Consider the following 23194-nt stretch of genomic DNA (forward strand, 5'->3'; position numbering starts at 1 on the left):
TAACTTACAAAAAGAATTGGGATTACCCTTACCATATTTTTTCCTAAAAAAAACTAATACACTAGTGATATTATTTTTTATTGATTACGTTATAAAGATTTTTATATATGTTTACATTATACCATGGATACAAGTTCATAGACTTTCGATTTTGGGGTTTATTCAAGATTTAATTTGAATGATTCTTTTATTATTGAGTTGTGTGAATGGTATAAAGAATGCGTAAGTTTGAATCAAGTAAGCAAGAAGTTAGATAAGAAAATATCAAATCTTTATAAATTTTTTAATGTATGTGATTCATATTCGTTATGCACGTCAGACTAATTGAAATTTGTCATGTGTAACATGCATGGTATATCTTTCTAAAATTTTATCTTGTATTAGTTTTAGGTATACGCAATTCACATAATTAAAATTTTTTCATGCTTTAAAAATGATAACCATACACATTGCCGAAATATGGACAATATTATCATATTTGAATTATAGGGCATACACATGGTAAAACGATATTATATGTATATTTTTTTGTATATAAATTATATATCATTATATAATTATATGTTATTTTATTTTTAATTTAAAATCATTCAATCATATAATAATATATTATCTATATACGTAAATTATATATATATAATATGTATATATAATTTTATTGGTATAAAAAATATAATATGCGGTAATTAAAATTTCAAGTGCCTGAGATATTGGTATGCGAGGATATACAATTGGATATGTGTAGTCTATACAATATTTGTGAAATCTTGTGTTGAATGAATTTTGTTGGCTCGATATACATGGTGCATGCAAAATGAGTAAAATTTTAGGTCAAGTGATTTTTTATCAGCTTTTTGCTAATTTTTTGTATGCAAATTAGATTATGTGTAAATATTTTGAGAATTAATCGAATTATTTGATTTTTTTAATATAAAATATTATTATTGATAAAAAAAGAAATATTTTAAGAATTAATTGAATTGTTCAATTATTTATTATATAATGTTGCCATTGATAAATAACAAAACACTATAGTCTGGTTAGATTAGTTGAAAAGTTATTCATTTCTTACCACTTTAACGCAATTCACCATAAGAGCCCATTGAGACTTGATGACACAAATTCATACAAATTTGATGACTATCATAAGAAACTTTTCAAAGCCACTTGTTTTAAGAAGTTTTTAGACTTGAACAAGTCTCGTTTTAGTGGAGTACTTATACATTCACTATTGCTCTAATGACAAGTTTTTATTTCGGCTAAATAGGGTTGACATTTGACTCAATCCATTCAAGTTTGCTTTAGTGACTAAATTTACTATAGGAGTGGTAAGCATTTGAATTAAGTAAACAATAGTCGAATCATCTTTCTATACTTTAACAATTTTATTAAATGATTATTTTTTTTAAAGTAATGATATGTATACAAATAATAACGTATCATCATATAATTATATAATTAAAAATTAAAAATAAAATAATATCTAATTATATAATAACGTATCATTTAATGTATATAAACTTATTGTTTTTTTAATGGGTTCTAAGGTTACTTATTTTGCACCTTGAGTCTTAACGGTTGTTTATATCAATGTGTTAAAGCCCAACAGCAAAACATTTCAATTTCCACTGGTGGTTTATGTGGCCTTTAGGCCCATTTGGAGAGTTGAAGCCCACTCTCCACAGCAGGAGGAGGAGAATTCTTTTTCCAAATCAAGTCCTTGTTTACTGGAAAATCATAGACTATCACTTAAGTCCTTCGACTACTTTAAATATATAAATAATATTTTATTATATAATTAAATATTTAAATTTAATTAATTATATAATAATATATTATTTAAATAATAATTAAATACTTAAAATTAAATATACATAATTTTATTATTTTTTATAAACCATTTGAATTACTTGTTTGGATTAATGTTGCTTTCTTATATAAATGGGAATATATGATAGGCCTTAAAGGAAATACCAATTTGATTCAATGTGCTCTTCAGTGGGCATAAAATGGATTTTGTAAAGTGGAAGAATGGGTTTTGCTCTTCTAAAGGGAGATTTATAGACACGTGGAGTCATCTTGTGGGGCAAACAAATCCGTACTTTTAAAATGTGGTTGGATTCAAGCTGGCCACATTTGGAGCCTTCTCAGTCACCTTCCGTGAATATCCCTTTCACCCACAGCAACAGTGTGATGAATTTTATGTACCCATTAGAGGTGACAATGGGCTAACGTCGGGTCTAAGATCACATAATAATAGCCTTATAAGTTAGGTTGATTCGATAAAAATATGAGACTCACGATCTATTCTTACATATATAAGGTTAAATTAAACCGACTCATAGGTTTATTATCTATATCTATAATTTGGTCCAAATAACCGATGAGTCGAGCCCGACTTGTTACCCTAGAGGGTTGTACCCTTCTATGCATGTAATTGTTTATCAAAATTGAACGTTACAAACAATAAAACTTAGTTAAAAAATAGTGAATAATACTATAAATATACAATTTTAAGTATATAATTGAATATAAATAATAGGATATTATGTGATTAATTATTATTTTATTCTTAGTTTAAAATTATTGATTTAAGTGATAATATATCATTTATATATCTAATTATATATTTAAAAGTGATTGCGTATTATATGAATGAAAATAAATTAACTTTAAAAGAAGAAAGTACAAAATAGAAAAGGCGAAAAGACAACTTCCCACCCAAGATTTACTGTATGACAAATTCTTATCTTTTAAGTTTAAAAACTCAAATTATTATCTGTCATCCACTTCCGTTAATAAATTTCATAAAGTGAAATGACATAAATGTCATTTTACATAGATTTGTCTATTTTTTCTTTTTTTTATTTTTTCCTTTATTTCTTTTATGAATAAAATTATATAGACAAACAAATTATACAATATTTTATATAATCTGCGATGACAGATTGTGATTAGATAATGTGATAATTTATTTATTTTTTTATTTCAAAATCATCGAATGAAATACTATAATATCAAGTTGTATATAAAAAGTTGTATAATTTGATTATATATGTATTATTATTCATTTTTAAAAACTTAGGGGTTAAGGCAAATTAGCGATTTTAATGAAAATTTGCAAGGGGTTTTGGAGTTTTTAAAAAAGTTTAAGAGTATTTTTGAAAATTTTAAAATTTTAATATGTCTTTTAATAGTTTCAAATATAATAATTATATCTTAAAAATTGACTAAAATATAATATTTTAAAGTTCATTTAAGTTTTAATATTTTTTAGAAGTTTAAGGGATAAATTTTTAAATTGATAAAATATATTAATAATTTGACATTTAAGTTAAATATTAATTATGTTTTTATAATTTTAATAAAAAGATAAAATAATTAGCAATTTTACTTTTTTTTCCAAACTAAAGAGTAGAAAATTTTCGTTTCGCTAAATCTCGATGGAAAATAGTCATTTGATTGATAGAAAATAAAAAACTAAAGCTAGTAATTTTCAATACAACCAGTTAACCTGATACGATATGATACAAAAAAATCATGTTAGGGTTGAGTTTTTTGACACGAAATTTATTTTGAGTTAACTTGACACAATTTGAAATTAAATCAAATAGTGTTAGAATTTACACGAAAGTAATTTGACACAACTCAAATTGACACAAATGTTTTGAAGAAATATTACTTTAATATATTGCATATAGTTGTATTTTTATATAATTATAATTAGTCGTATTATAGATATATTTTTTAAATATCATATTTATATTATAATTATATATTATATCTTTATGATAAAAATTTAAAATATTTATTGATTATATATAGTTGTATCTTTGTTTAATTATAATTATTTATATTATTTTGTATTTTTATTTAAATATTTTATTTTATTATTAAATCATACAAATTTGATTTGATTAGTTAGATTATTAATATGTTTTAAAACTCTTCATATATCTAAATTTTTAAACCATTTATTAATAAAATAAAATATTATATTGTGTATTTTATTAATAATATGTTGAGGTAATTTAGTGAAGAAATTAAAATGATAAAAATATTTTAAAAATTAAAAATAATAGATAAATTAGATTGTATTAGATCATATCGAGTTAACTCAAATATTAAATAATTAGATTAAAATTAAAAAAATTTAATATAATTTTAATTTAATTCAAACTAAAGTTAAAAAATGTTTAATATAAAACTTGAACTATAATTCAATGATAGGAACTATCAATTCCATACAAAGAACCACCAAATGGATATGGGCCCTCCATCTCCATTCCTCACATGTTGCCCACTAACACCAGTAAATGGGCGGGCCATATTATGGATGGGACATTACTCAAATTAATTTAACTGCTAAAAACAGTTTTTCAATGATGGCTCTTTGATTTATCAAATTAGAAAAACTTATACCTGTTTCATTTTAATATAAATAATATTATATATATTTATTTTAAATATATATTTATCAATATTATTATATAATTAAATATTATTTTATTTTTAATTTAAAATCATTTAATTACATAATAATACATATAAATATGTATATATTTATATACCTAAAATAAATACATATAATTTTATTATTTTAATATATAATTTGAGTATATAGATAATATATTATTACGATTAGATGATTTTAAATTAAAAATATAATAATAACTAATTATATAATAATATATTCTTTATATACTAAAATTTTGTATTTATATATAACATTGCTTTTTATCAAATACCAATCTAAGTATTAACAAATCCATATCTTCATCTAAGGGTTCCTTGGCCTAATAAACCTACTTTTGAATTTTATGGAAATAGAGTACGATTTTAGGGATTAACATAATTCAAAATTCATTCAATTTGAGGCGAAAAAAGGTGAGAGACAAATTGCAACCACTTAGTCAAAGCACTTCGTATAACTTAAAACCAGAAAAGATAAATTATAAAGAAGTTTATGTCACAACTCACTTTCCAGTAAAAGTCGCAGCCCCATATGATCTTGCTTGGGGATATTGAAATTTGAAAGATCACGGAAACTCTTAAAAAGAGATCTCTCTGATCTAAACCCCATTTCCAACCAATTTCCAATTCACTTATGTTCATTCCATATTCTTCTTCTTGTCCTTCATCAATCATATCCTCCTCCAACTAATCTTACTCCCTTATTCGGCCCCATTTTGACACATGTTAAGCTATGATTGAAGCACGTGTACAAAGTCACCCCCTCTTCAAGAGGGTCTTGTGTTTTTGCTTCCTTGACAAATCCCAATCATGCAATAACATGGGTCACCCATAATTCCCTCAAGCCAGCCCAAATTATTGAAGGGCAGGGGGGATGGAGGGACCTGAATTATGCATCCAAAAGGCAAAGTATACAAGTGAGGTATAATTATTCATGCCATGAATTTCTTCCTGAGCAAAGAGTGTAAAAATTCTTCCCAATACATAAATAAATAAAAGCAAAAGCAAAACGCCCAAAAGAAAAGAGGCTTTTGCTCTTCTCTTCCCCTTTAGCTTTATATATTTCTCTTCTTAGTATTTGATCACTTTCTTCTCCTCTTCTTCTTCTCTCTATATGAGAGGCCTTTAGAGAGAAAAAAAAGAGAGCTCGCCATGAAGAACACCATTAGGTGTTGCATTTCTTGCATTCTTCCCTGTGGAGCTCTTGACGTGATTCGAATAGTTCACTCTAATGGCCATGTAGAAGAAATTAGTGGCACCATCAGAGCAAGCGAGATCATGAAGGCTCATCCAAAGCATGTTCTGAAGAAACCCTCTTCACCATCCGATGATAGGGTTGTTCCGAAGATTGTTATTGTCCCACCGGACGCCGAGCTTCAACGTGGAAAAATTTATTTTCTTATTCCTATTCCTTCAACACCCCAAAAGACTCGATCAAAATCCTCTTATAAGAAGAAAAGAAGAGACGCTCAAAACAATAACAATAATATAAGCAACATGAGCAACACTATATCTATGGCGACCACGAATCTTCTTATTTCTGATCAGTACTTGAGTGAAATACTATCTGAAAAAATATCGACGGAGAGAGATCGAAGAAGAGGCCGTGTTGGCATTTGGAGACCTCATTTAGAGAGCATTTCTGAGTCGCCTAGTGATATTTAATGGCACCAGCTGCAGGTTTCAAAATCACCATTCTTCTTCTTTCTTCTTATGATTCATTTTCATAGATTCAATACGGGTTCTCAAAGATCTCTTCTGTTGCTATAATTTTCTATCCTTTCTCTCTTTTTTGTATAGAGGCAGAGAGAAATTAAAATTTTATTAAGGCTTGAAAAGAATATGCGCTAAAGGATACTATTGAATTATTGGATCTTAAGTCATAATTATCCAGTGATCAATTATGAAAAATCTATTATTTAGTATTTTCACTGTTACAAATAAATACATATTGAAAGATATACGATAATGATGTTCATCTTATAACCATTATGCCCATGCATGTGCCATGATGCAATGCCTATGTCATTTTACCAACTCATTTATTGAACCTCTTAATCATGAGATTAATTATGCATCATCAAACACTCTTATTTTAGTGCTTTCACCATTGATGAATAATTTGAAAGATTAAGAGGTTAACACTGAAGATACAGCTCATGGATGGAATGACAGTCCCCACATAACTTACTTTCCTATAAAGCTATCTACAGTAGAGTTTTTTTTTTAATTATTATTTTCAGATGAATGATTAATTATGTTGCTGCAGAATTTTGCCATGAAAGCTGGATGAAAAGTGATTCCCATCTTCTGAATCTGCTGTATTCTTCTATCTTCTTTCCAAATTCTTTTGCCGACAAAGGTTGGAGGCCATTTTCTGGGAGGAATTATTCACTGATTGAACAATTGCTGGGCCATTTCATTTATTATAAATTCAATCAACCAAACAAAGCACTAAATATAATCACCAAAACAATGCATGCTTTATGCTAAAAAAATCCCAGGAAGCCTGCAAATCGCAATCTTCTTTTACCTTTAAAATTCAATCCACTTCAATTAAGAACCCAAAAAAAACTACAAGTGGGAATTGCTTTTAAAAAAAAAAAAGAAGGGTAAAATTCAAGCGGCGCCACTCACTTAGAGCATCAAATGGAATGGCAAAGGTCACAATCTCTACCTTTTGATATGATTTTTTTTTTTTTTTTTACGTATTAAATTGGTATATGTTGTAGTTACTTGGATAAATCAAATGATTCAAAATTGGGTCTTCAGATTTGTCGTCGTGTAGCTTTACAAGTGGGAGATCAAGTGATGGGTCCATTGTATTAACCTACTCCTCTTGGCATGTTGTCATGACGGCTGCTTGATTGGGCCTTGAGGTGTATTTAAAAGCCTGAGGCTAATGGGCCTCCAATACGGACAAGCCTATAACTAGTTGGAATGCAAAGACAAACCAGAAAGAAAGAACCCTATCCCCCGTTCCGTTTCCGGTCAAACAAAGCGAACCAATTAGAAACCAGCCATAAATATTGTACAACTTGGTTTCCACGAGAAACAGCGACGTGTAAGCCCAGCCGAGCCAAGCCCGAAGTGCTATGGACGCCGGCTAAAGCGGTACTGCTCACGCATCTGTCAGACAGCCGGCGTATCAGCGCCGCTCATCAACTTTCATCCCCACTTTGACGCAACCGCCCAATTTGCCTTCCTCTTTTGCCCTCATCCCAACACTCACCAAAACGGTATTTATATAATATAATATAATCACTTTAAAATTATTAATAATCTCTCCCTGTCATGCAGAGTGCGTGTTATATATATATAATTTTTATTTATTTAATATAATAATTATAATTTTCATTACAGTATTTTAGATTTATTTTTATAATTAATATAAATGGCATTCTTGAATAATTAAAAAAAAACCCATTTTTTGGGTTAGCATATTTATTTTTTTTAGGTTAATTAAACTTAAAAAAAATTATATAAAGATTAGTTATACAAATTATATATAATAATTAACCAAGTTATAAATTGGTTAACTCAAACTATAAAACGAAATTTTTCTATCTATAAATAACCAAAAAAAATTTAACAAATTTAACCGTTCGATTATGTCAAATCCATTTCTTAAGATTATACTTCATCTTTATGCTACATCTATATAAATAATAATTATTTTTCAAAAATTATCATTATACTATAATTGTTTTATACAATTAGTTAATTACACGTTTAACTCTTTCTTTATTCCATAATCAATAGGTACTGGCATAATCAAACAATTCTTAAATCTTACGTGACAAAACAAAATTCATCATTTATTATTCAATGAAAATTAAAAAAAAAAAATGTTATATGGTTAAAGGTAGATTAATTAACATAGTAGTGCCGCTGGTAAGCAACGTAACGTAATTGCCAGCTCTGACCGCAGCCGAGCCGAATCCGATGAGACCCAAGCGATCGACCCTATGCTTACTCTACACGCGCTTACCCGCATCCCGGCGACCCTTCAATTATTCTTCTCATCCCTTACCCAACCCTTCACTCTTTCGTCCCTTTTGCTCCCGGCGCGTTATCATCGCCGCACCGACCTGTATCTCTCTTTTATATCTTTCGTTTTCTCTTTCTTCTTCATCACAGAATATTGTCAACGATCCATACCTTCAACCACCTTAGCATCAAATTTTAGTATTCAATGGGTGACATAACGGACTCCCTCACGCCGTCAACCACCACCACCACTGCCATCGCGCCCTACTCGCGTCCGTTACCTGTCCGTGAAGATTGCTGGAGCGAGGAGGCTACCTCGACTCTCGTGGACGCCTGGGGCCGCCGTTATATGGAGCTCAACCGAGGCAATCTCCGTCAAAAGGATTGGCAAGATGTTGCTGATGCCGTCAATGCTCTCCATGCTCACTCTAAGAAAACGCACCGTACCGACGTTCAATGTAAGAATCGGGTCGATACCATCAAGAAGAAGTACAAGGTCGAGAAGGCACGTGTCACCTCCTCCAACGGAACCCTAACATCTTCTTGGCTCTTTTTCGAGCGCATGGATGCCTTAATTGGAAGTAACGTTAAATCATCATCAAGTTTTTCTCCTAAATTATCACAATCTCCTCCTGTTGCCGTTCCGTTGTCGTACCGGAAAACGCTCTCTGTTAACAATAACAATAATATGAGCCATAATATTAATAGTCCAAATTTGACGCCAATTCCCGCGGCGACCGTCGTTGCTTTGCCACAGAAAAGAGGATATAACAGCGAGGGGTATTATAGGAATTATTCGGCTGTGGCTGCAGCCGCAGCTGCCGCAGAGAGTGAGGAGGAAGAGGTAGAGGAGGAGGCAGAAGAGGAAGAAAATGAGAATGAAGAGAATTTTGGTGTTAAGAGATTGGCAAAGGCTATAGAGAGGTTTGGGGAAGTGTATGAGAGAGTGGAGGCGGAGAAATTGAGACAGATGGTAGAGTTGGAGAAGCAGAGAATGCAGTTTGCAAGTGATTTGGAGATGCAGAGGCTGAGGATGTTTACGGAAATGCAGGTTCAGTTGGAGAGGAACAAGCGTTCCAAGCGCTCCAGCTCCAATGGTGAGAGATATAATTGATCAGGGATTGTTGTTTGATGAAATTGCTTATTCATTAGATGGTTAATTTGGTAGTGTTTTTAAATAAGTTTTTCATCTTTTATGTTGATAGGCTCTGTTAATAAGCTATTATTGTGTAGTTATTTTGAGTATTTTGTTTAATCTATTGCCTTTGTGTGTTTGGGGCATTGTATGGCGCTATATAATGAAAGCTCAAATCACTTAGTATTTGTATTTCTGTTGAGTTTAAGAAATTTAAATGAGCACTTTTATGATATGTCTTGACAAAGGCCTGAGCTTACCTCTGTGACTGTTATATTAACATTTAATCCTACTTGTCATTTTGTTCTTAGAACTATAGACTAAAGGTAAATTTTTTGAGCATAGAATTGCTCAAATTTATGGACTAACACTTGATATGGTCTAAATTTTGGTCATAGTTTCTAGATCCAATTAGTACTTGGGGTGGACTAATGCTTGGGATTTTCAGATAACAGTATTTGGAAGTACTGATGCCTTTGATTTGTTATTACGTTTGCAGTACTTTGGAGATGCAATATCTTAATATTGTGATTTACATGACCATAGGTAGCTGATTGCAGTTATGTGGTTTATGCGTCTTTTTGTGTTTGTTGTAATCCTTGATGAGATAACTGGCATTTGATGCTTAGAGTTCAAGAATTCTTGAATTATTCTGTTAACTATCATTGTTTGATTTAGGATTTATTTTACACTGTTCTGGTGAAACAGCTTTGTACAGATTAGATTTGGTTTTTAGTCTGAGCTTCAATTGCTATTGAAGGGATTGCTTGAGTGCCGTTAAGGTAATATGGGGTCTAACCTTCTTAAAATGTTTGCTTTTCTTCTTGACATGTGCTTCAGGGAGTTTGCCTATACTGTTGGGTTGAATTTGATTATTGAAAAATTTGGATGTCAACTTGTGATGATCCTTTTGTTTGATGGAGATGTTTTCCCACTCTAGATGATTAGCTAAAATGTCAGGGCTTTTACATGAGCTTGAGGTTGTCTAGAAATGTTTATCTTTGGAGATTACTGTATTATACAGGATAGTTTATTTTCGTTTATAGGCTGATCATATAGAGAATGATATTTGCCTTTTTATTTCATTTTTTTCTAAAATCTAGGCTTATAATTCCTCATTTCTTTCTGCATCTTTCTTTATCTTTCTCTTTACTAAATGAACAAAATTAATTATCCCTGCATTTGTAAGTAGCTGAATATTATGAGTGGCTAAGCATTCTTATCTATTATATCCGTTGGTTCTTAAAGCTTGTTATGTGTAGATCATTGGGGCTTATATGAAATTATATTAGTTATTTGATAAAGTAGGAGCAAATCCTGTACAATTTTTCCTGTTGAAAATTTTGTAGTACTTGCATATGTATGGAGCAAAACAAATCCTCAGCAGTGTTATGCATGTTCTATCGATTATATGTTGTGGTGCTTGCATGTGGCATTCAATGCTATCTTATGAGTGAAGGATCAGTGTTTCTTTTGTTGGATGCAGATCCTTATTCACATCTGTTTTATATTGTTTGTAGTTTCATGTCATATCTTTTTTTAATGAGCTTTGAACCTTTCAGCTGTAAATAAGTGAAGGCTTTTTGGGTCCCAACATTTTGTGGTTGTCATAGGCATCAAAGAAGATGGAGGAACATATTTTTTTTTTTCTTTTGGCAGGAAAATGAACTGATAGATTGATTTTGTAAATTTCAATTGTTGTTCATTTAAATTCTTAGTGTCAAAACCTGTTTAGAATCTTTATATGTATTAATGGACAAACTCTTTTATGTAGGTAGTTATACTTATTATGGCAAACACATATTGACTTAATTAAGAATCTGCATCCTTGTTTGGTTTATTTATGTTATCTAACTGTAAGAATTCTTCCAGACATATATACTTGCATCTGATGAATATGGTGGATTGACTGCTTGCATTGTGACTACTTACACTTTGATGTGGGTTTTAGCTTGGAAGTGGCAAAATATGATTTTTTTAGACACAAAATGTGTTTTGTTTTGATCTTGGTTTTTACTTGATTGATTCTTCAATTGTCTGGATCCATACTTAATGTCATAGTTTATTCATGTATAATCTTGTTAAAGTTATTGGACTTTGACTGGAGTATACCCATTTGAAAACTCTATTGATTTGGTTGTTCAGTGTCTGTGGAGACTTGGGAAGATAATGTTCAATTTGATAAACTGAAAACTTAAATATATGCTATCTTGCTTGTTTGAGTGGGGAAAGGAGCAAGTAAAACTAATGGCATGAGGCTTTGCATTTTCTTGTTTATTTTGGTTAATGTAATTTTTGCCTTGTTGAAAACAAGACCCTTAAGAATTGTTTCATTGTTTATCTTACAGATATATATAGCTAGCTATCCTGAGGAGAGCTTTGACAGGTTTATGTGACGGACTGATTTGAAGAATCTGATTATATACCCATAACCCGACAAAGTACACATACGGTAATACTTGCCTCAGAATTACCAGCTATTGGCTGGATAAAAAATGTTCGAACTGTTTCTCTTTATCTTCCCTTGCCTTTCTGTTTTTCGTTTTAGTTTCCCTTGATCATTATAATTTACTTTGTACTGTTGGTATTGGCCAACGTTTGGCTCAATGTCTGATTTTAATGGTAAAAATTGTGATTTGAATCGCTAACTTTGTAAGTTAATATTGCACACACTGTAAAGGATTAGGTTTGTTCACGATCGATCTCATCATATGCTGTCATCTTCTTAGACTGTTTGAAGTTCCATATCTTAATAGTTTGTTTCCTATAATTTCATGTTTTTTGGAAGCCCAATTTGATATAGGAACCTGCGCTGTGTAATCAATGTTAAAGGAATATGATGTTTGTGGAAGTAGTTTTAATTGTCTCTGAAATCAGTTTTAGATGGTCAAAGGGTAAACATTTTTTTTTGGGTTGGGCTCTCTGTCATGGAAGGGACATTGTGGTTTGGCCCTGTAGGCCTACAAGCATCGTGTTTGGTCCATCTGATTGGGGGTTGTTACTGTTTTTAATTTTAGAACAGTGTTTTGTATCTTCATTTATAAGTAGATAAACGAATACATGCATAATATGTTATTATTATTTGATTAAGTGTTATTTTATTTTTAATTTAAAATCATTCAATTATCAAGTGTGTATTCAGTTATATATTTAAAATAACTATTTATAATTTTATTGTTAATTTAATTTATGTTGGAAGACATTATCAGAAATTGAAAACCAGCAGCTATTTTTTGCAGCTTGTGTTTTTGACTAATTAAATAAAGATGGGGTATTTAATTAAAACAGCGTTTACCCTTAGGAGGGGTGTTTTGTTTGTTTGTACGGTGTTAGTCAATACTCTAAGGGGGCGTTTGGTTTGGGTAATGTTTGATTATTAAAATAGAAAGATTACCTTGAAGATAAATTACTTAGAAGATTACTGGGTATAAATGATTACTATGTTTGATAAAATTTGATAGGTATAAATAATTATTGTGTTTGGTTAAAGGTAATAAAAGATTACTAGTAAATTATTTTACTTAAATACCTTTGAATATAATTATTTTTAAATATTTTTTATATTATTTGTCATATTAATTAAAAATAAATTTATTTTTATCTAAAAAAATTAATAAATAATAATTTTTCTATAATAAACTCAAGATTATCCCAATAATCTTTAAATACCTAAAGTGAAGGTGGTAATCAGATTACCACCTATATTACCTACCACGTCAGCATTGGTAATAGAAGATTAATGTAATCTTTTATTACTGACAAACCAAACAAGAGAATAAAAGATAGATTACCAAGGTAATATTAAAAACCGTTAACCAAACGCACCCTAAAGATTAGACTGATATAACTTGTTTTACTCTCGATTCAAACCTTAGCTGTGCCTTTTTTTTTTCTTTCTTTCACTTACAATTTCATGGATTAATCTTTCAACAATCAATTAAGTCTGTCAACAAATTCAGCTTAGTAACTACTTACAATTTTTCTAATATTTTTCAAGAATTGAATATGAAATATATATATTTAGGGTAGGCATAATTTGCTTTTAATTTGAACAACTGTAATATTAATTTCATGCTTCCATTGATTTTTCATGATATATGTGAATTTGTGTTAGGGACATCATGTCCGGTTTATTTAATTTTGCTTGGAATTTATTCGAGAATTGAAGGTAAGAGCGATCACACTTACCTTTTCTTTTTTCCCTCAATTCTCAATTATTATTATTATGAATTAAAGTTAGTTATAAATAAGATTTTTAACCTTATTTATATGATTTAGAGTTAAAATTTGAGCATGAAAAAATTTTGGGAGTAGGAGTAAAAGTCTTGCTCTCCCTTAATTTCTCTCTTCTTTATTTTCCTGCTCAATTCTCTAATTCTCTCTTCTTTTTTTAACCTTTTCTCTTCTCTTTCTAGAGTTGATCACACTCACTTGAAGAGTGATCTCATTCTTAATATCAGGTGGGATCGTATCAAAGCCCTTCACAATTATCTTCAATGAACACAAAATCTAGATTGAGTTAAAAGAGAAATTCAGAAGAATATCACATCACATGAACTATTTCAAATATTTCCCTACAAAAACACCACTCAGTTGTGAGGAATTGTCAAAGATAGTAGATATGCAAATTGGGGGCAGAAGAGAAACATATATTACTACTGCATAAAGTTGTTACAAAGCTAAACATATATGGTAATGGTTGCTAATTAATGTTTATAAGAGTGTCATAACAACTTAATTACTAATTAATTACAAGGTGGTAGGTACATTGGTAAATATCTGTATATATGTGGACTAAGACCCCACCTTGCAGTAATATAAATCATTATTAAAAGCTACATAAACAACTCTATAAATATGTAGAATGATCCCACTTAATCAAGCAGAGGCTCCACTTCCAACATTTCAACCCTGAAAACAATAACCCCAAAAAAGAAAAAACAAACTGTTAATTGATCTGATGGTATAGAATTTGCACATTTTCTGTATATTCAGTTTCAATACTTGGAAATTATATGCCAAATTTCATATTGCATGGTTCAGTATGTAAAACTCTCCAAGTTTTGTTTATTTGTCAGCATAAAGATGGCAGCATCCAAATGCAATGGAAACCTGATGAATTTGCACTTTCAACTTTTCTTTACCCCATTATAGTTGAATTTTTCAGAGAGTTAAAATTAAGTAAGAGACAGATCAACTGTTTAATGTCACATCAATAATACTAACTAAATTGAAAATTTGTAGATTTTAATCAGCTCAAGACCTATAAGAACTGGAAAAAGCAAAATAAAACTTCCAGAACTGATTAATGTGAATTTTGCATGCAGTGATTATGGTGACAAATGTTATAGAAAAACTTATTGAGGATGAAATAAATTGAATTACTGATTAGATTGCCCAAAAAATATGTTACAGGAAAGATAACTGAACTAAGATATTAATTAGTTTTTCTTTTACTGTAATTTACTCAAACCACAGGTCATAAAAAATGACAAAATAAACAATAATGGTAACAAAAATTAGTATCCAGATATATAAATAATTTACCATCAATAATTGTGACCTTATTCATCAGCAAATTTTATAAGTGTTAAAAAAAAAAAAACCAATGATCAAATTGTTAAGTTTAATTTGATTGGATGGTTCTAAATCTCTGTCAACAAGTTTGAAACGTGACAAGGCTAGAAGAAAGGATAAAAGTCAACTACTTAAGTGAGAAAAATCTAGGTCTAAATCAAGGGTGAATAAAGGAGAATGTTTCAAATATTATCATAAGGATAAGAGACAAATTGCCCATTACTTAAGAATTAGGATAATGATAAGTAGAAAGACATTGCTTCAAGTTTTATTAGCGTTACATTAATGATCTCAAGTGATGATGAAAACTTACTAATGGTATGCTATGTTGGTAGTAATAGTTTTGGGAGATAATCATTCTTACAAGGTAGTGTGGATAAAGACTATAAGTATAAGAATGTTCAATAACATAGTTGGAACATATGGAAATGTCGTACACATTCTAGAGTTGAAAAATAATGTGATTTCTCTAGGGTGGCTGTAAATGAACATTGCATATTTTTTAGTAGCTCTATGAAGTGAGATTCTAAAGGTGTCAGTAAGGACAATGATAATTATAGAAGGGAAACAAATTGAGAATAATTTATACAAACTCATAGGTAGTACAATTTTGGGTAATGGATCTATATACTCTTCTTCATTATCTAGTAAGGATACCATAAGACTATGACATATGTGTCTAAGACATATCAATGAGCATGGTCTATATGAACTTAACAAAAGAATGTTGTTGGAAAGGATTAAATAATGTCAACTAGGTTTATTTGAGTACTATGTAGATGGGAAACAAAATAAGATTCAATTCAAGGTTTCTTCGTATAGAGACAAGAATATGTTACAATATGTACAGTTAGATGAGTTCGGTGAATCATAATTTATGATGTTTATTGACAACTTATCAAAGAAAGTTTGGGTGTATTTCGTGAGAGAAAAGTCAATGTGATCTCCATATTCAAGGTATGGAAAGTCAAGGTTGAAAAACATACTAGTAAAAGTATTAAACGTTTTAGGTCTGACAACAAATGTTAGTACATGTAAAAGCAAATTCACATATTATTACAAGAAAGAGAGAATTGAGAGAAATTTCATAGTTATAAAGACTCCATAGCAAAATAAGATGGTAAAAAAATGAACATAACATATAAGAGAAGTCAAATTAATGAGAATTCAAGCAAAATTACCCATAAAAACAATTAGTACAACTTGTTTTATTGTTAATAAGTCACCTTTAGGGAAGTTTGAGGAAAAATCTACACAAAAAGCTTGGACAAAATAAGAAGTGAACTATTTGTACTTTAAGTATTCAGTTTTCCAGCTTATGTATATATTCCCAACTATGAAAGATCAAAATTGGATCCAAAGTCTAGAAAGTGTATCTTTATTAGATATAAAGATGGAGTGAAATTTTATAAGCTATGGGATCTTAAGGTATATAAGGTGATAGTTAGCAAGAATATAGTCATTGATGAAAATGTTATTTTGTATAGAAGAGAATCATCTGAAAAAAAGTTTATCTAATTCAAATTTGAAAGTGACAGTGGAAGTTAATTGTGGTAGTACCTTAAAGTTAATCCAACTAATAGTTGAATTAGATTGCAGTAATGACGATTTAGAAAGTCTAGTAGAATAATATGAACAATAGCAAAACATAACATTATCATAAATAGACCCATACATACTATTAGACCTTTAGCCAGGTATCGTTTTGACAATAAATCTTTTTTTTGTCTTACTAATCAGTAGTGGAGAACAAGTTATTTTTTAAAAAGTTATTTTTAATTCAGAAAAGAAGAAATGAATGGGTGTTATGATTGAAAATATGAAGTCTCTACACAAAAATTGGACTTGGGAGTTGGTTAAACTTCCAAAGGAAATAAAAAAATCAATCAGGTGTAAGTGGGTCTATAAAAAAAAAAAAATGACATAATAAGGGAAGGTCACAAGTTGAAAGCATAGTTAGTTGCTAAAGATTTTCCTCAAAAGAAGTGGATTGATTACAATGATGTTTTTTCTTTAGTGGTAAGACATACAACAATTAGAGTTCTATTGGTATTGATAACTTAGTTAGACATAGAGTTGAAGTAGTTACATGTTAATATTGATTTCTTACACGGTGAGTTGAAAGAGAAGGTCTATATGCAACAGTTTGAGTAATTAAAAGGAGTTTGGAAAAAGTCTTTTTACGGTTTAAACAGTCTCCTAAGAAAAGATACCAAAGGTTTGGTCTTATATATTGAATATTGGTTTTACCAGATGTGAGTATGATTGTTATGTGTACTTAAAGGTTCTGAATGATGACTTCTACATTCATTTGTTGATTTATATTAACAATATGTTGATTGATGCAAAAAAATATGGATGATGTTTATCATCTTAAGTCTTAGCAAAGTTGATAATATGATATGAAAAATTTATGAGCCGCAAAGAAAAGTTTTGATATAAAGATTAAGACGGATACAAAAAATAGAAAGTTTTGACCCTCACAAAAGAAATTCACTGAGAAAGTAGTGGAACGATTTTGCATGGACAAAGCTAAGCTAGTCAATACTAAACTAGCTAGTCATTTTAAGTTGTCTATTTATGAAAGTCTAAGCACAAATCATGAGATGTTGTTCATGTCAAAGGTTGTGTATGCAAGTGCAGTTGGGTGTTTGATGTATGCCAAGCTAGATTTAGTGCATGCAATTAGTGTGGTTAGCAAATTTATGGTTAATCTAGGAAAGGAACATTGACAAGTTGTTAAATGCAAACTCTAATACTTGAGAGGTACAATGAATAATTATATTTATTTTATCATAGTTAATTCTTTAGCATCTGTATTTAACTATGTAGGTGTAGATTATGATAAAGATTTGGATGATAAGAAATCCACTATTGGTTATATATTACTTTAGGTGAAATTTTGTTGGTGAAGATGTACATAAAAGAGAATGCAACATATATGTTGACAAATTTGCTACCACTGAAGAAGTTCAAACATTATTTGGATTTGCTCTAAGTTACTACCGGTTAAAATAAAGGTTGGAACTTTAGGTGAAGGTATATGTTTTCAAGGTTAAAAGAGTCTTATAAGAGTATAAATATTTGTCAGGGTGAATATGGTTAAATAAAGGTGTCTCATATTTGAAAATTTGTCAATTTAAAGTTTTAGAATAGATAAAATGGATGTTCCATGACAAGGAGAATGGGTGTTTCAGATGAGAAAGTAGTAGAACAAGGTTGTTTTAGGCGTAAAATAGTCATTCTAAGTGTCATAGAGAATAGAATTATTTCAAACATTTTGTTGTTATCCATTTCAAAAGTGTTATAGGTTTGTCAAACAGGAATATGACTATTCCAAGGAGAAATAAGACCATTTCAAGAATGTCAATTTGCAAGAAGTAGAATGGGAATGAGAACGAGCTTGTTCCAAGTAGAACAAGCAAGTTGAAAAGTTTGGAATGAGTGTTCTAATCATGGCAGCACATTCCATCATGTGGGACTGCATTTTGAGTTTCACTATATAAGGGAAACCCTAATTTATGCATTATAATGATTTATAGACTTATTTTCTTCAAAGATTAATAAAGGAACAATAATTCCATGGACGTAAACACATTGTTGAATCTTGTAAAATTTGTGTGTATATGATTGATTGCTTTTACCATAGATCTTCTCTTGAGTTTTTGTGTTATTAAACTCAAGTCTCTTTGAGTGGATTACAAATTCTAAACATTTGTAGTTTTGAAAACTGAATCTAGAGAATTATACTTATTCAAAGTTCCTTTTCTAAACCATGGAGTTAACAAAAAGATGCAACAACCAGTGGAGGGAGTAATTTAAGTAACAAACTATCTGAGGTTCTTGTATACAAATCCATATCAACATTTTCAGGTAGACCACGGTGCATGTTTTTTTTTTTTTTGGTTTGATCTTGACATTTGTTTATTATTGTCAGTTAACTGTAAAAAAAATTTTGACAAATCCTTTTGTATCAAAAGAATCGAAAATATAGAAAAAATGGCATGTAGGATATCCAGAAACAAAGTAGTTTGGCGAACCCAGAGATGAACAATTGACATAAATTTACGTAGTTAACAGGTGACCATTGAAGAAAGCTTAATTTGATGACAAATATTGAAATTTTTCTATACAAAGAAGCACCAGAGGAAAATTTGTTAAGCATCGCGAAGAATGAAAGAACAGGTGGGACGTGAAGCCTCTGGAAGACCCAAAAATCTTCCAATCGGTCTTGAATAATAATAAACAAAAAAGCCTTTTCCATAAAGTATGAAAAAAAACTGCCTAATATGTACCTTCCAGCTGCAAGGTTGCTTCTTTGGACTAATGCCGGTTCATTAGAGTTATAATCCTACTGAACTTGGGTGTTATTCAAGCCATTTTTTTTATTTTTTTTTATAATTTCACTTTAAAAATCAGTTAACTTTGAATATAAATTCACTTGTTAACAAAAGTATCATCTATCTTGAGCTATACATAGGATGATTGCTTAGAGATTCTTATGGAATCTGATACAAGCATATCCCAATGCACATACAACACAGAATGTGAATCAACCAAAGCAAAATCATCATAGTCAAAAGTTTACATCCTATAATCTTCAATCCTTTTCAATAGATTTGCATGTCAATCTAGCAAAGCAAACAAACAAAATGCGGATAAACCATGAGAAACGAAACATATATATGATAGGAATCCATGTATATCCTTCGACAGAACAAAAAGGAATGACTGTGGAGCAACTATATATATTTATAGGCAAATGTTGTCCTAGATCATGATGTTAAGAGATATTATATGAATGCATAAATGTTAAGTTCCACGTCAATGTGTATGAAATTCACATGCAACGTATGATCTATCACATGGTTAGTCATGGGGAGCACAAAATCGCAAAGAATCGCAAAAGAGCCAAAAACAGAAGAAAAGTGAATAATACAAATATTTAATTGGGAAGCCACAAACAGTGTCTTGCATGATGAGAGAGAGAGAGACTCTATATATATATATATATATATATATATATATATATACATATATTCTTGCACTCTTATCAATGGCATCAAATATTAATCAGGGTAAAACATGTAAAAGCTAAATTTACGTACCACAGTTCTTCACTTCTCAACTGAATATCAGAAATTAGGGTTTTGCTTTCTGCGTTTAGGGTTTTATGATGACACATGACTTTCCCCTCCTAGTAATAAGACTCATCTCTTCGATTAGATCTTTATGAATCATTAATGTCCAATTTACTGATGAAGAAGAGTAATTTTGTGTTTCAATCTCATATTTATATATTGAGAGAATTGAAGTACCAAAATCAATTAATTCGTCGCTATATTTTTTTCTCGATTGTTGGGTTGAACTAAAGAGCTGACATCAAGTAGAAAATATAGATATGTGTAAAGAAATTAAAATTAATTACCGTTTATTTGAAGAAGCCGAAGCTCTACTGAGTTGATTGTTTGGAAGACTTAGCCTCGTCGATGGTCTTGATTTGATGCTTCTTCTTCTTTTTCTTCTTATAAGGAATCCCACGGGCCTTAGCTTGACACTCCCTCACTTCACGCAGATAAACCCGAATAGCTCCATTTCCAAAGGGGTTTGTTTCAGGAGAGCCACCATGCTCCTCATAAGCAGCTCTGAGGCGTCCGATCAGAGCATCAAGGCTCCCCCATGCCTGCCTTAGAGGACAAGTACACGGTGCAGGCGGGTCGGGTTGCCCAAAAAAGACACAACCGTGAAGATGAACCTTAGTCTTCCCGAACTGATCGAGATACCTAAGAAATTCAAGCACATGGTTACAGTTACACTGCGATAGTGAAACCGGAGGCCGTTGGTTCTTCAAGTACTGCCCAAAAGTGTTCCAATCACGCCTCTTCTGAGACTCATATCGGCTCAGAGGCGGCGGTTGTGGTGGGTGTGAAGAGCCTTCAGCAGAATCTTTAGCAATAACACCAGACATGATCATGTATTTTTTTTAGTAAGAAAGGCACAGACAGAGGTAGGTAATGAAAAATTTTATTTATTTTTTTGGTAATTTTGGTAAGAAATTATTTAAAAAACAAAAGTAGCGAATGGGAAAATTGAAGGAGATGAAAGAATTGAGTGAAGAGATGTAGTGCAGTGGAGAGAAAGATAAAAATCACATCTTAGGGTCTACTGAAGAGACATATAATGGGCCCTATGAAGGTGCTTTGTTCCCCTTTTTCTTCTTCTCTCTCATTCTTATTTCTTCTTTTATTTGACGCTATTTGCACCAACTATTATTTTTTTAATCTAATAATCGTATTGTCATTCTCTGTTATCATCAATGCAATCATTATAATTATCATTTTTTTAAATTTAAATCATGATCACATTGAATGGATATATACATACACACACATATATATATGTATATATATTTCTTGACTTGACCTAGCATCCATGGACGAAATTCTAATTAATTTATGTGTTTGTACTCATATTTATATAGTTAAATAATTCATGTAAGAGCGGTAGCATGGTAATATATACAAGTGACTAAGTTAGTAAAGGAGTAGGAATAAATGGAATTCTAGAAGTGCTGGGTTTTTTATCTGTAAAGGCTTACAGCTATAAATCTTATTACCACCATCATCTACATAACTCCACCAATAAAGTAATAATGGCCAATAATATCGAAAGGAAGTGGGGGATTTTTATTAGTGCCATTATTGATTATTTCTTTTCTTTTTTTTCTTTTAACTAGGATTTACTTGATTTTGCTTAAATATTAGGGGATATCAGAGACAGGGAAATACAAATCTCCATGAATCTAGCATGCATAAAAATGACAGATATTGGCGATAAGGCATGCATCACATGCTAAAATATGATTAAAATAAATTCCAATGGAATAGAATTTATCAGGATGAGCTTGGTTTCTCACACTTTGAAGGTTGACACTATATATCTTGATTAATGGTTCATTTAACTCAAGATACGGCCAATGCCTTTCCTTTCTCTGCAGTGTATATGGGGTCCAATTTAGAATAATTAAGCTTCTAAGTATGACTAATTTATTAAGATTGAATCAACTAAGCGCCTTGTTTTTCTACTGTAAGCTTGTGATCTTTCTATATTCTAGAATTAATTGGACCTATATACAATGCTGTTATATCACCAAAATCTAATAATTCCAATATTAAGAATAAGAATCCATAGTTTTAGTGGACATGAATCGAAAATGAGGGAAAACTGAGGTACACCTAACGTGGATGGAGAATGATGATAATTCCATTGATACAAGTTTAAAGTGGAAGACAAATTAACTAGATGATCATGATTCATGATCTACTATATAAAATCAAGTTATCAATCTGCATATTTGCTTTATACAATGGCCAGGATTTCTCGATTTTTGATGCAGGATAGTGGGATAATAATACAAACATTTCCATTAGTAGGAAGAAAAAAAGAAAAAAAGAAAAATTCTTTGTCTTCCATAATAATACAAATCTTTGATCAACTGAAATTGCAAGACATTGAAAAGAAGGATTGATCGTTTTGGTACAAATTTTAGACATCTTTGTGAGATGGGTCCAGTCTCCAGTATATGCTTCTCATTAATAATGCTGTGTTTGAAGTTTTATATTGTCTTTAAGTGCCAGTCTCTTTGGCTTTGGCATTCACCTTCTCTCTTCAGAGAATAAATGTACTTCCCGAAGACCATTAATTCAAACCAATTAATCCATGTTAGTGGGCATTATCGAGGAAAAATGAACCTTAATTAATGCTATGGCACATTTTATATGATATTGGTATGCCATGTCTGGATTCTGGAAGCAAGTTGAAGAAAAAATAATTATGCAAAGTAGTGATTATAAGGCATGGAAAATGACCACCTTCATTTAACTCAAAAACCACATTTTTGAAATGGATTGTTCTTCTTTTTCAGCCATGGGAGTTTATTATAAATACAGTGAGTATGAACGAAAACTACAGGTGCTATTTTCATGTTTTTTCTTTTTGGTGGGGGAACCTCTTCAATGC

At 30.6% G+C, this 23194-nt stretch overlaps 3 protein-coding genes across 5 annotated transcripts; 2 read left to right on the top strand and 1 right to left on the bottom strand.

The window, feature by feature from the left end:
* The first annotated feature begins 5053 nt into the window (after window positions 1-5053).
* On the top strand, window positions 5054-7165 carry LOC123218722. The gene is made up of 2 exons (XM_044640305.1): window positions 5054-6153; window positions 6743-7165. Exon 1 carries the CDS (start codon window positions 5626-5628, stop codon window positions 6136-6138), a length of 513 nt encoding a protein of 170 aa, XP_044496240.1. The 5' UTR covers window positions 5054-5625; the 3' UTR covers window positions 6139-6153; window positions 6743-7165.
* Window positions 7166-8190: 1025 nt separating this feature from the next.
* On the top strand, window positions 8191-12293 carry LOC123218721 (trihelix transcription factor ASIL2-like). Of its 2 annotated transcripts, XM_044640303.1 has the most exons (3): window positions 8191-9560; window positions 10307-10380; window positions 11947-12293. In XM_044640303.1, exons 1-2 carry the CDS (start codon window positions 8669-8671, stop codon window positions 10354-10356), a joined length of 942 nt encoding a protein of 313 aa, XP_044496238.1. In that variant the 5' UTR covers window positions 8191-8668; the 3' UTR covers window positions 10357-10380; window positions 11947-12293. The 2 variants fall into 2 exon arrangements, with proteins under 2 accessions (XP_044496238.1, XP_044496239.1); XM_044640304.1 differs by lacking the exon at window positions 10307-10380 and having other exon boundaries at window positions 8219-9560.
* A 1933-nt stretch (window positions 12294-14226) lies between these two features.
* On the bottom strand, window positions 14227-21352 carry LOC123219302 (protein LIGHT-DEPENDENT SHORT HYPOCOTYLS 10-like). 2 transcript variants are annotated; one of them, XM_044641171.1, is made up of 2 exons: window positions 20604-21315; window positions 14227-14509 (listed from the first exon to the last, which is right to left on the bottom strand). In XM_044641171.1, exon 1 carries the CDS (start codon window positions 21147-21149, stop codon window positions 20628-20630), a length of 522 nt encoding a protein of 173 aa, XP_044497106.1. In that variant the 5' UTR covers window positions 21150-21315; the 3' UTR covers window positions 14227-14509; window positions 20604-20627. The 2 variants fall into 2 exon arrangements, with proteins under 2 accessions (XP_044497106.1, XP_044497107.1); XM_044641172.1 differs by lacking the exon at window positions 14227-14509 and adding an exon at window positions 20277-20430 and having other exon boundaries at window positions 20604-21352.
* Between the last annotated feature and the right edge of the window lie 1842 nt (window positions 21353-23194).

This window comes from Mangifera indica, chromosome 6 (genome assembly GCF_011075055.1).
Source record: "Mangifera indica cultivar Alphonso chromosome 6, CATAS_Mindica_2.1, whole genome shotgun sequence".
In the NCBI taxonomy this organism is placed as follows: Eukaryota; Viridiplantae; Streptophyta; class Magnoliopsida; order Sapindales; family Anacardiaceae; genus Mangifera; species Mangifera indica.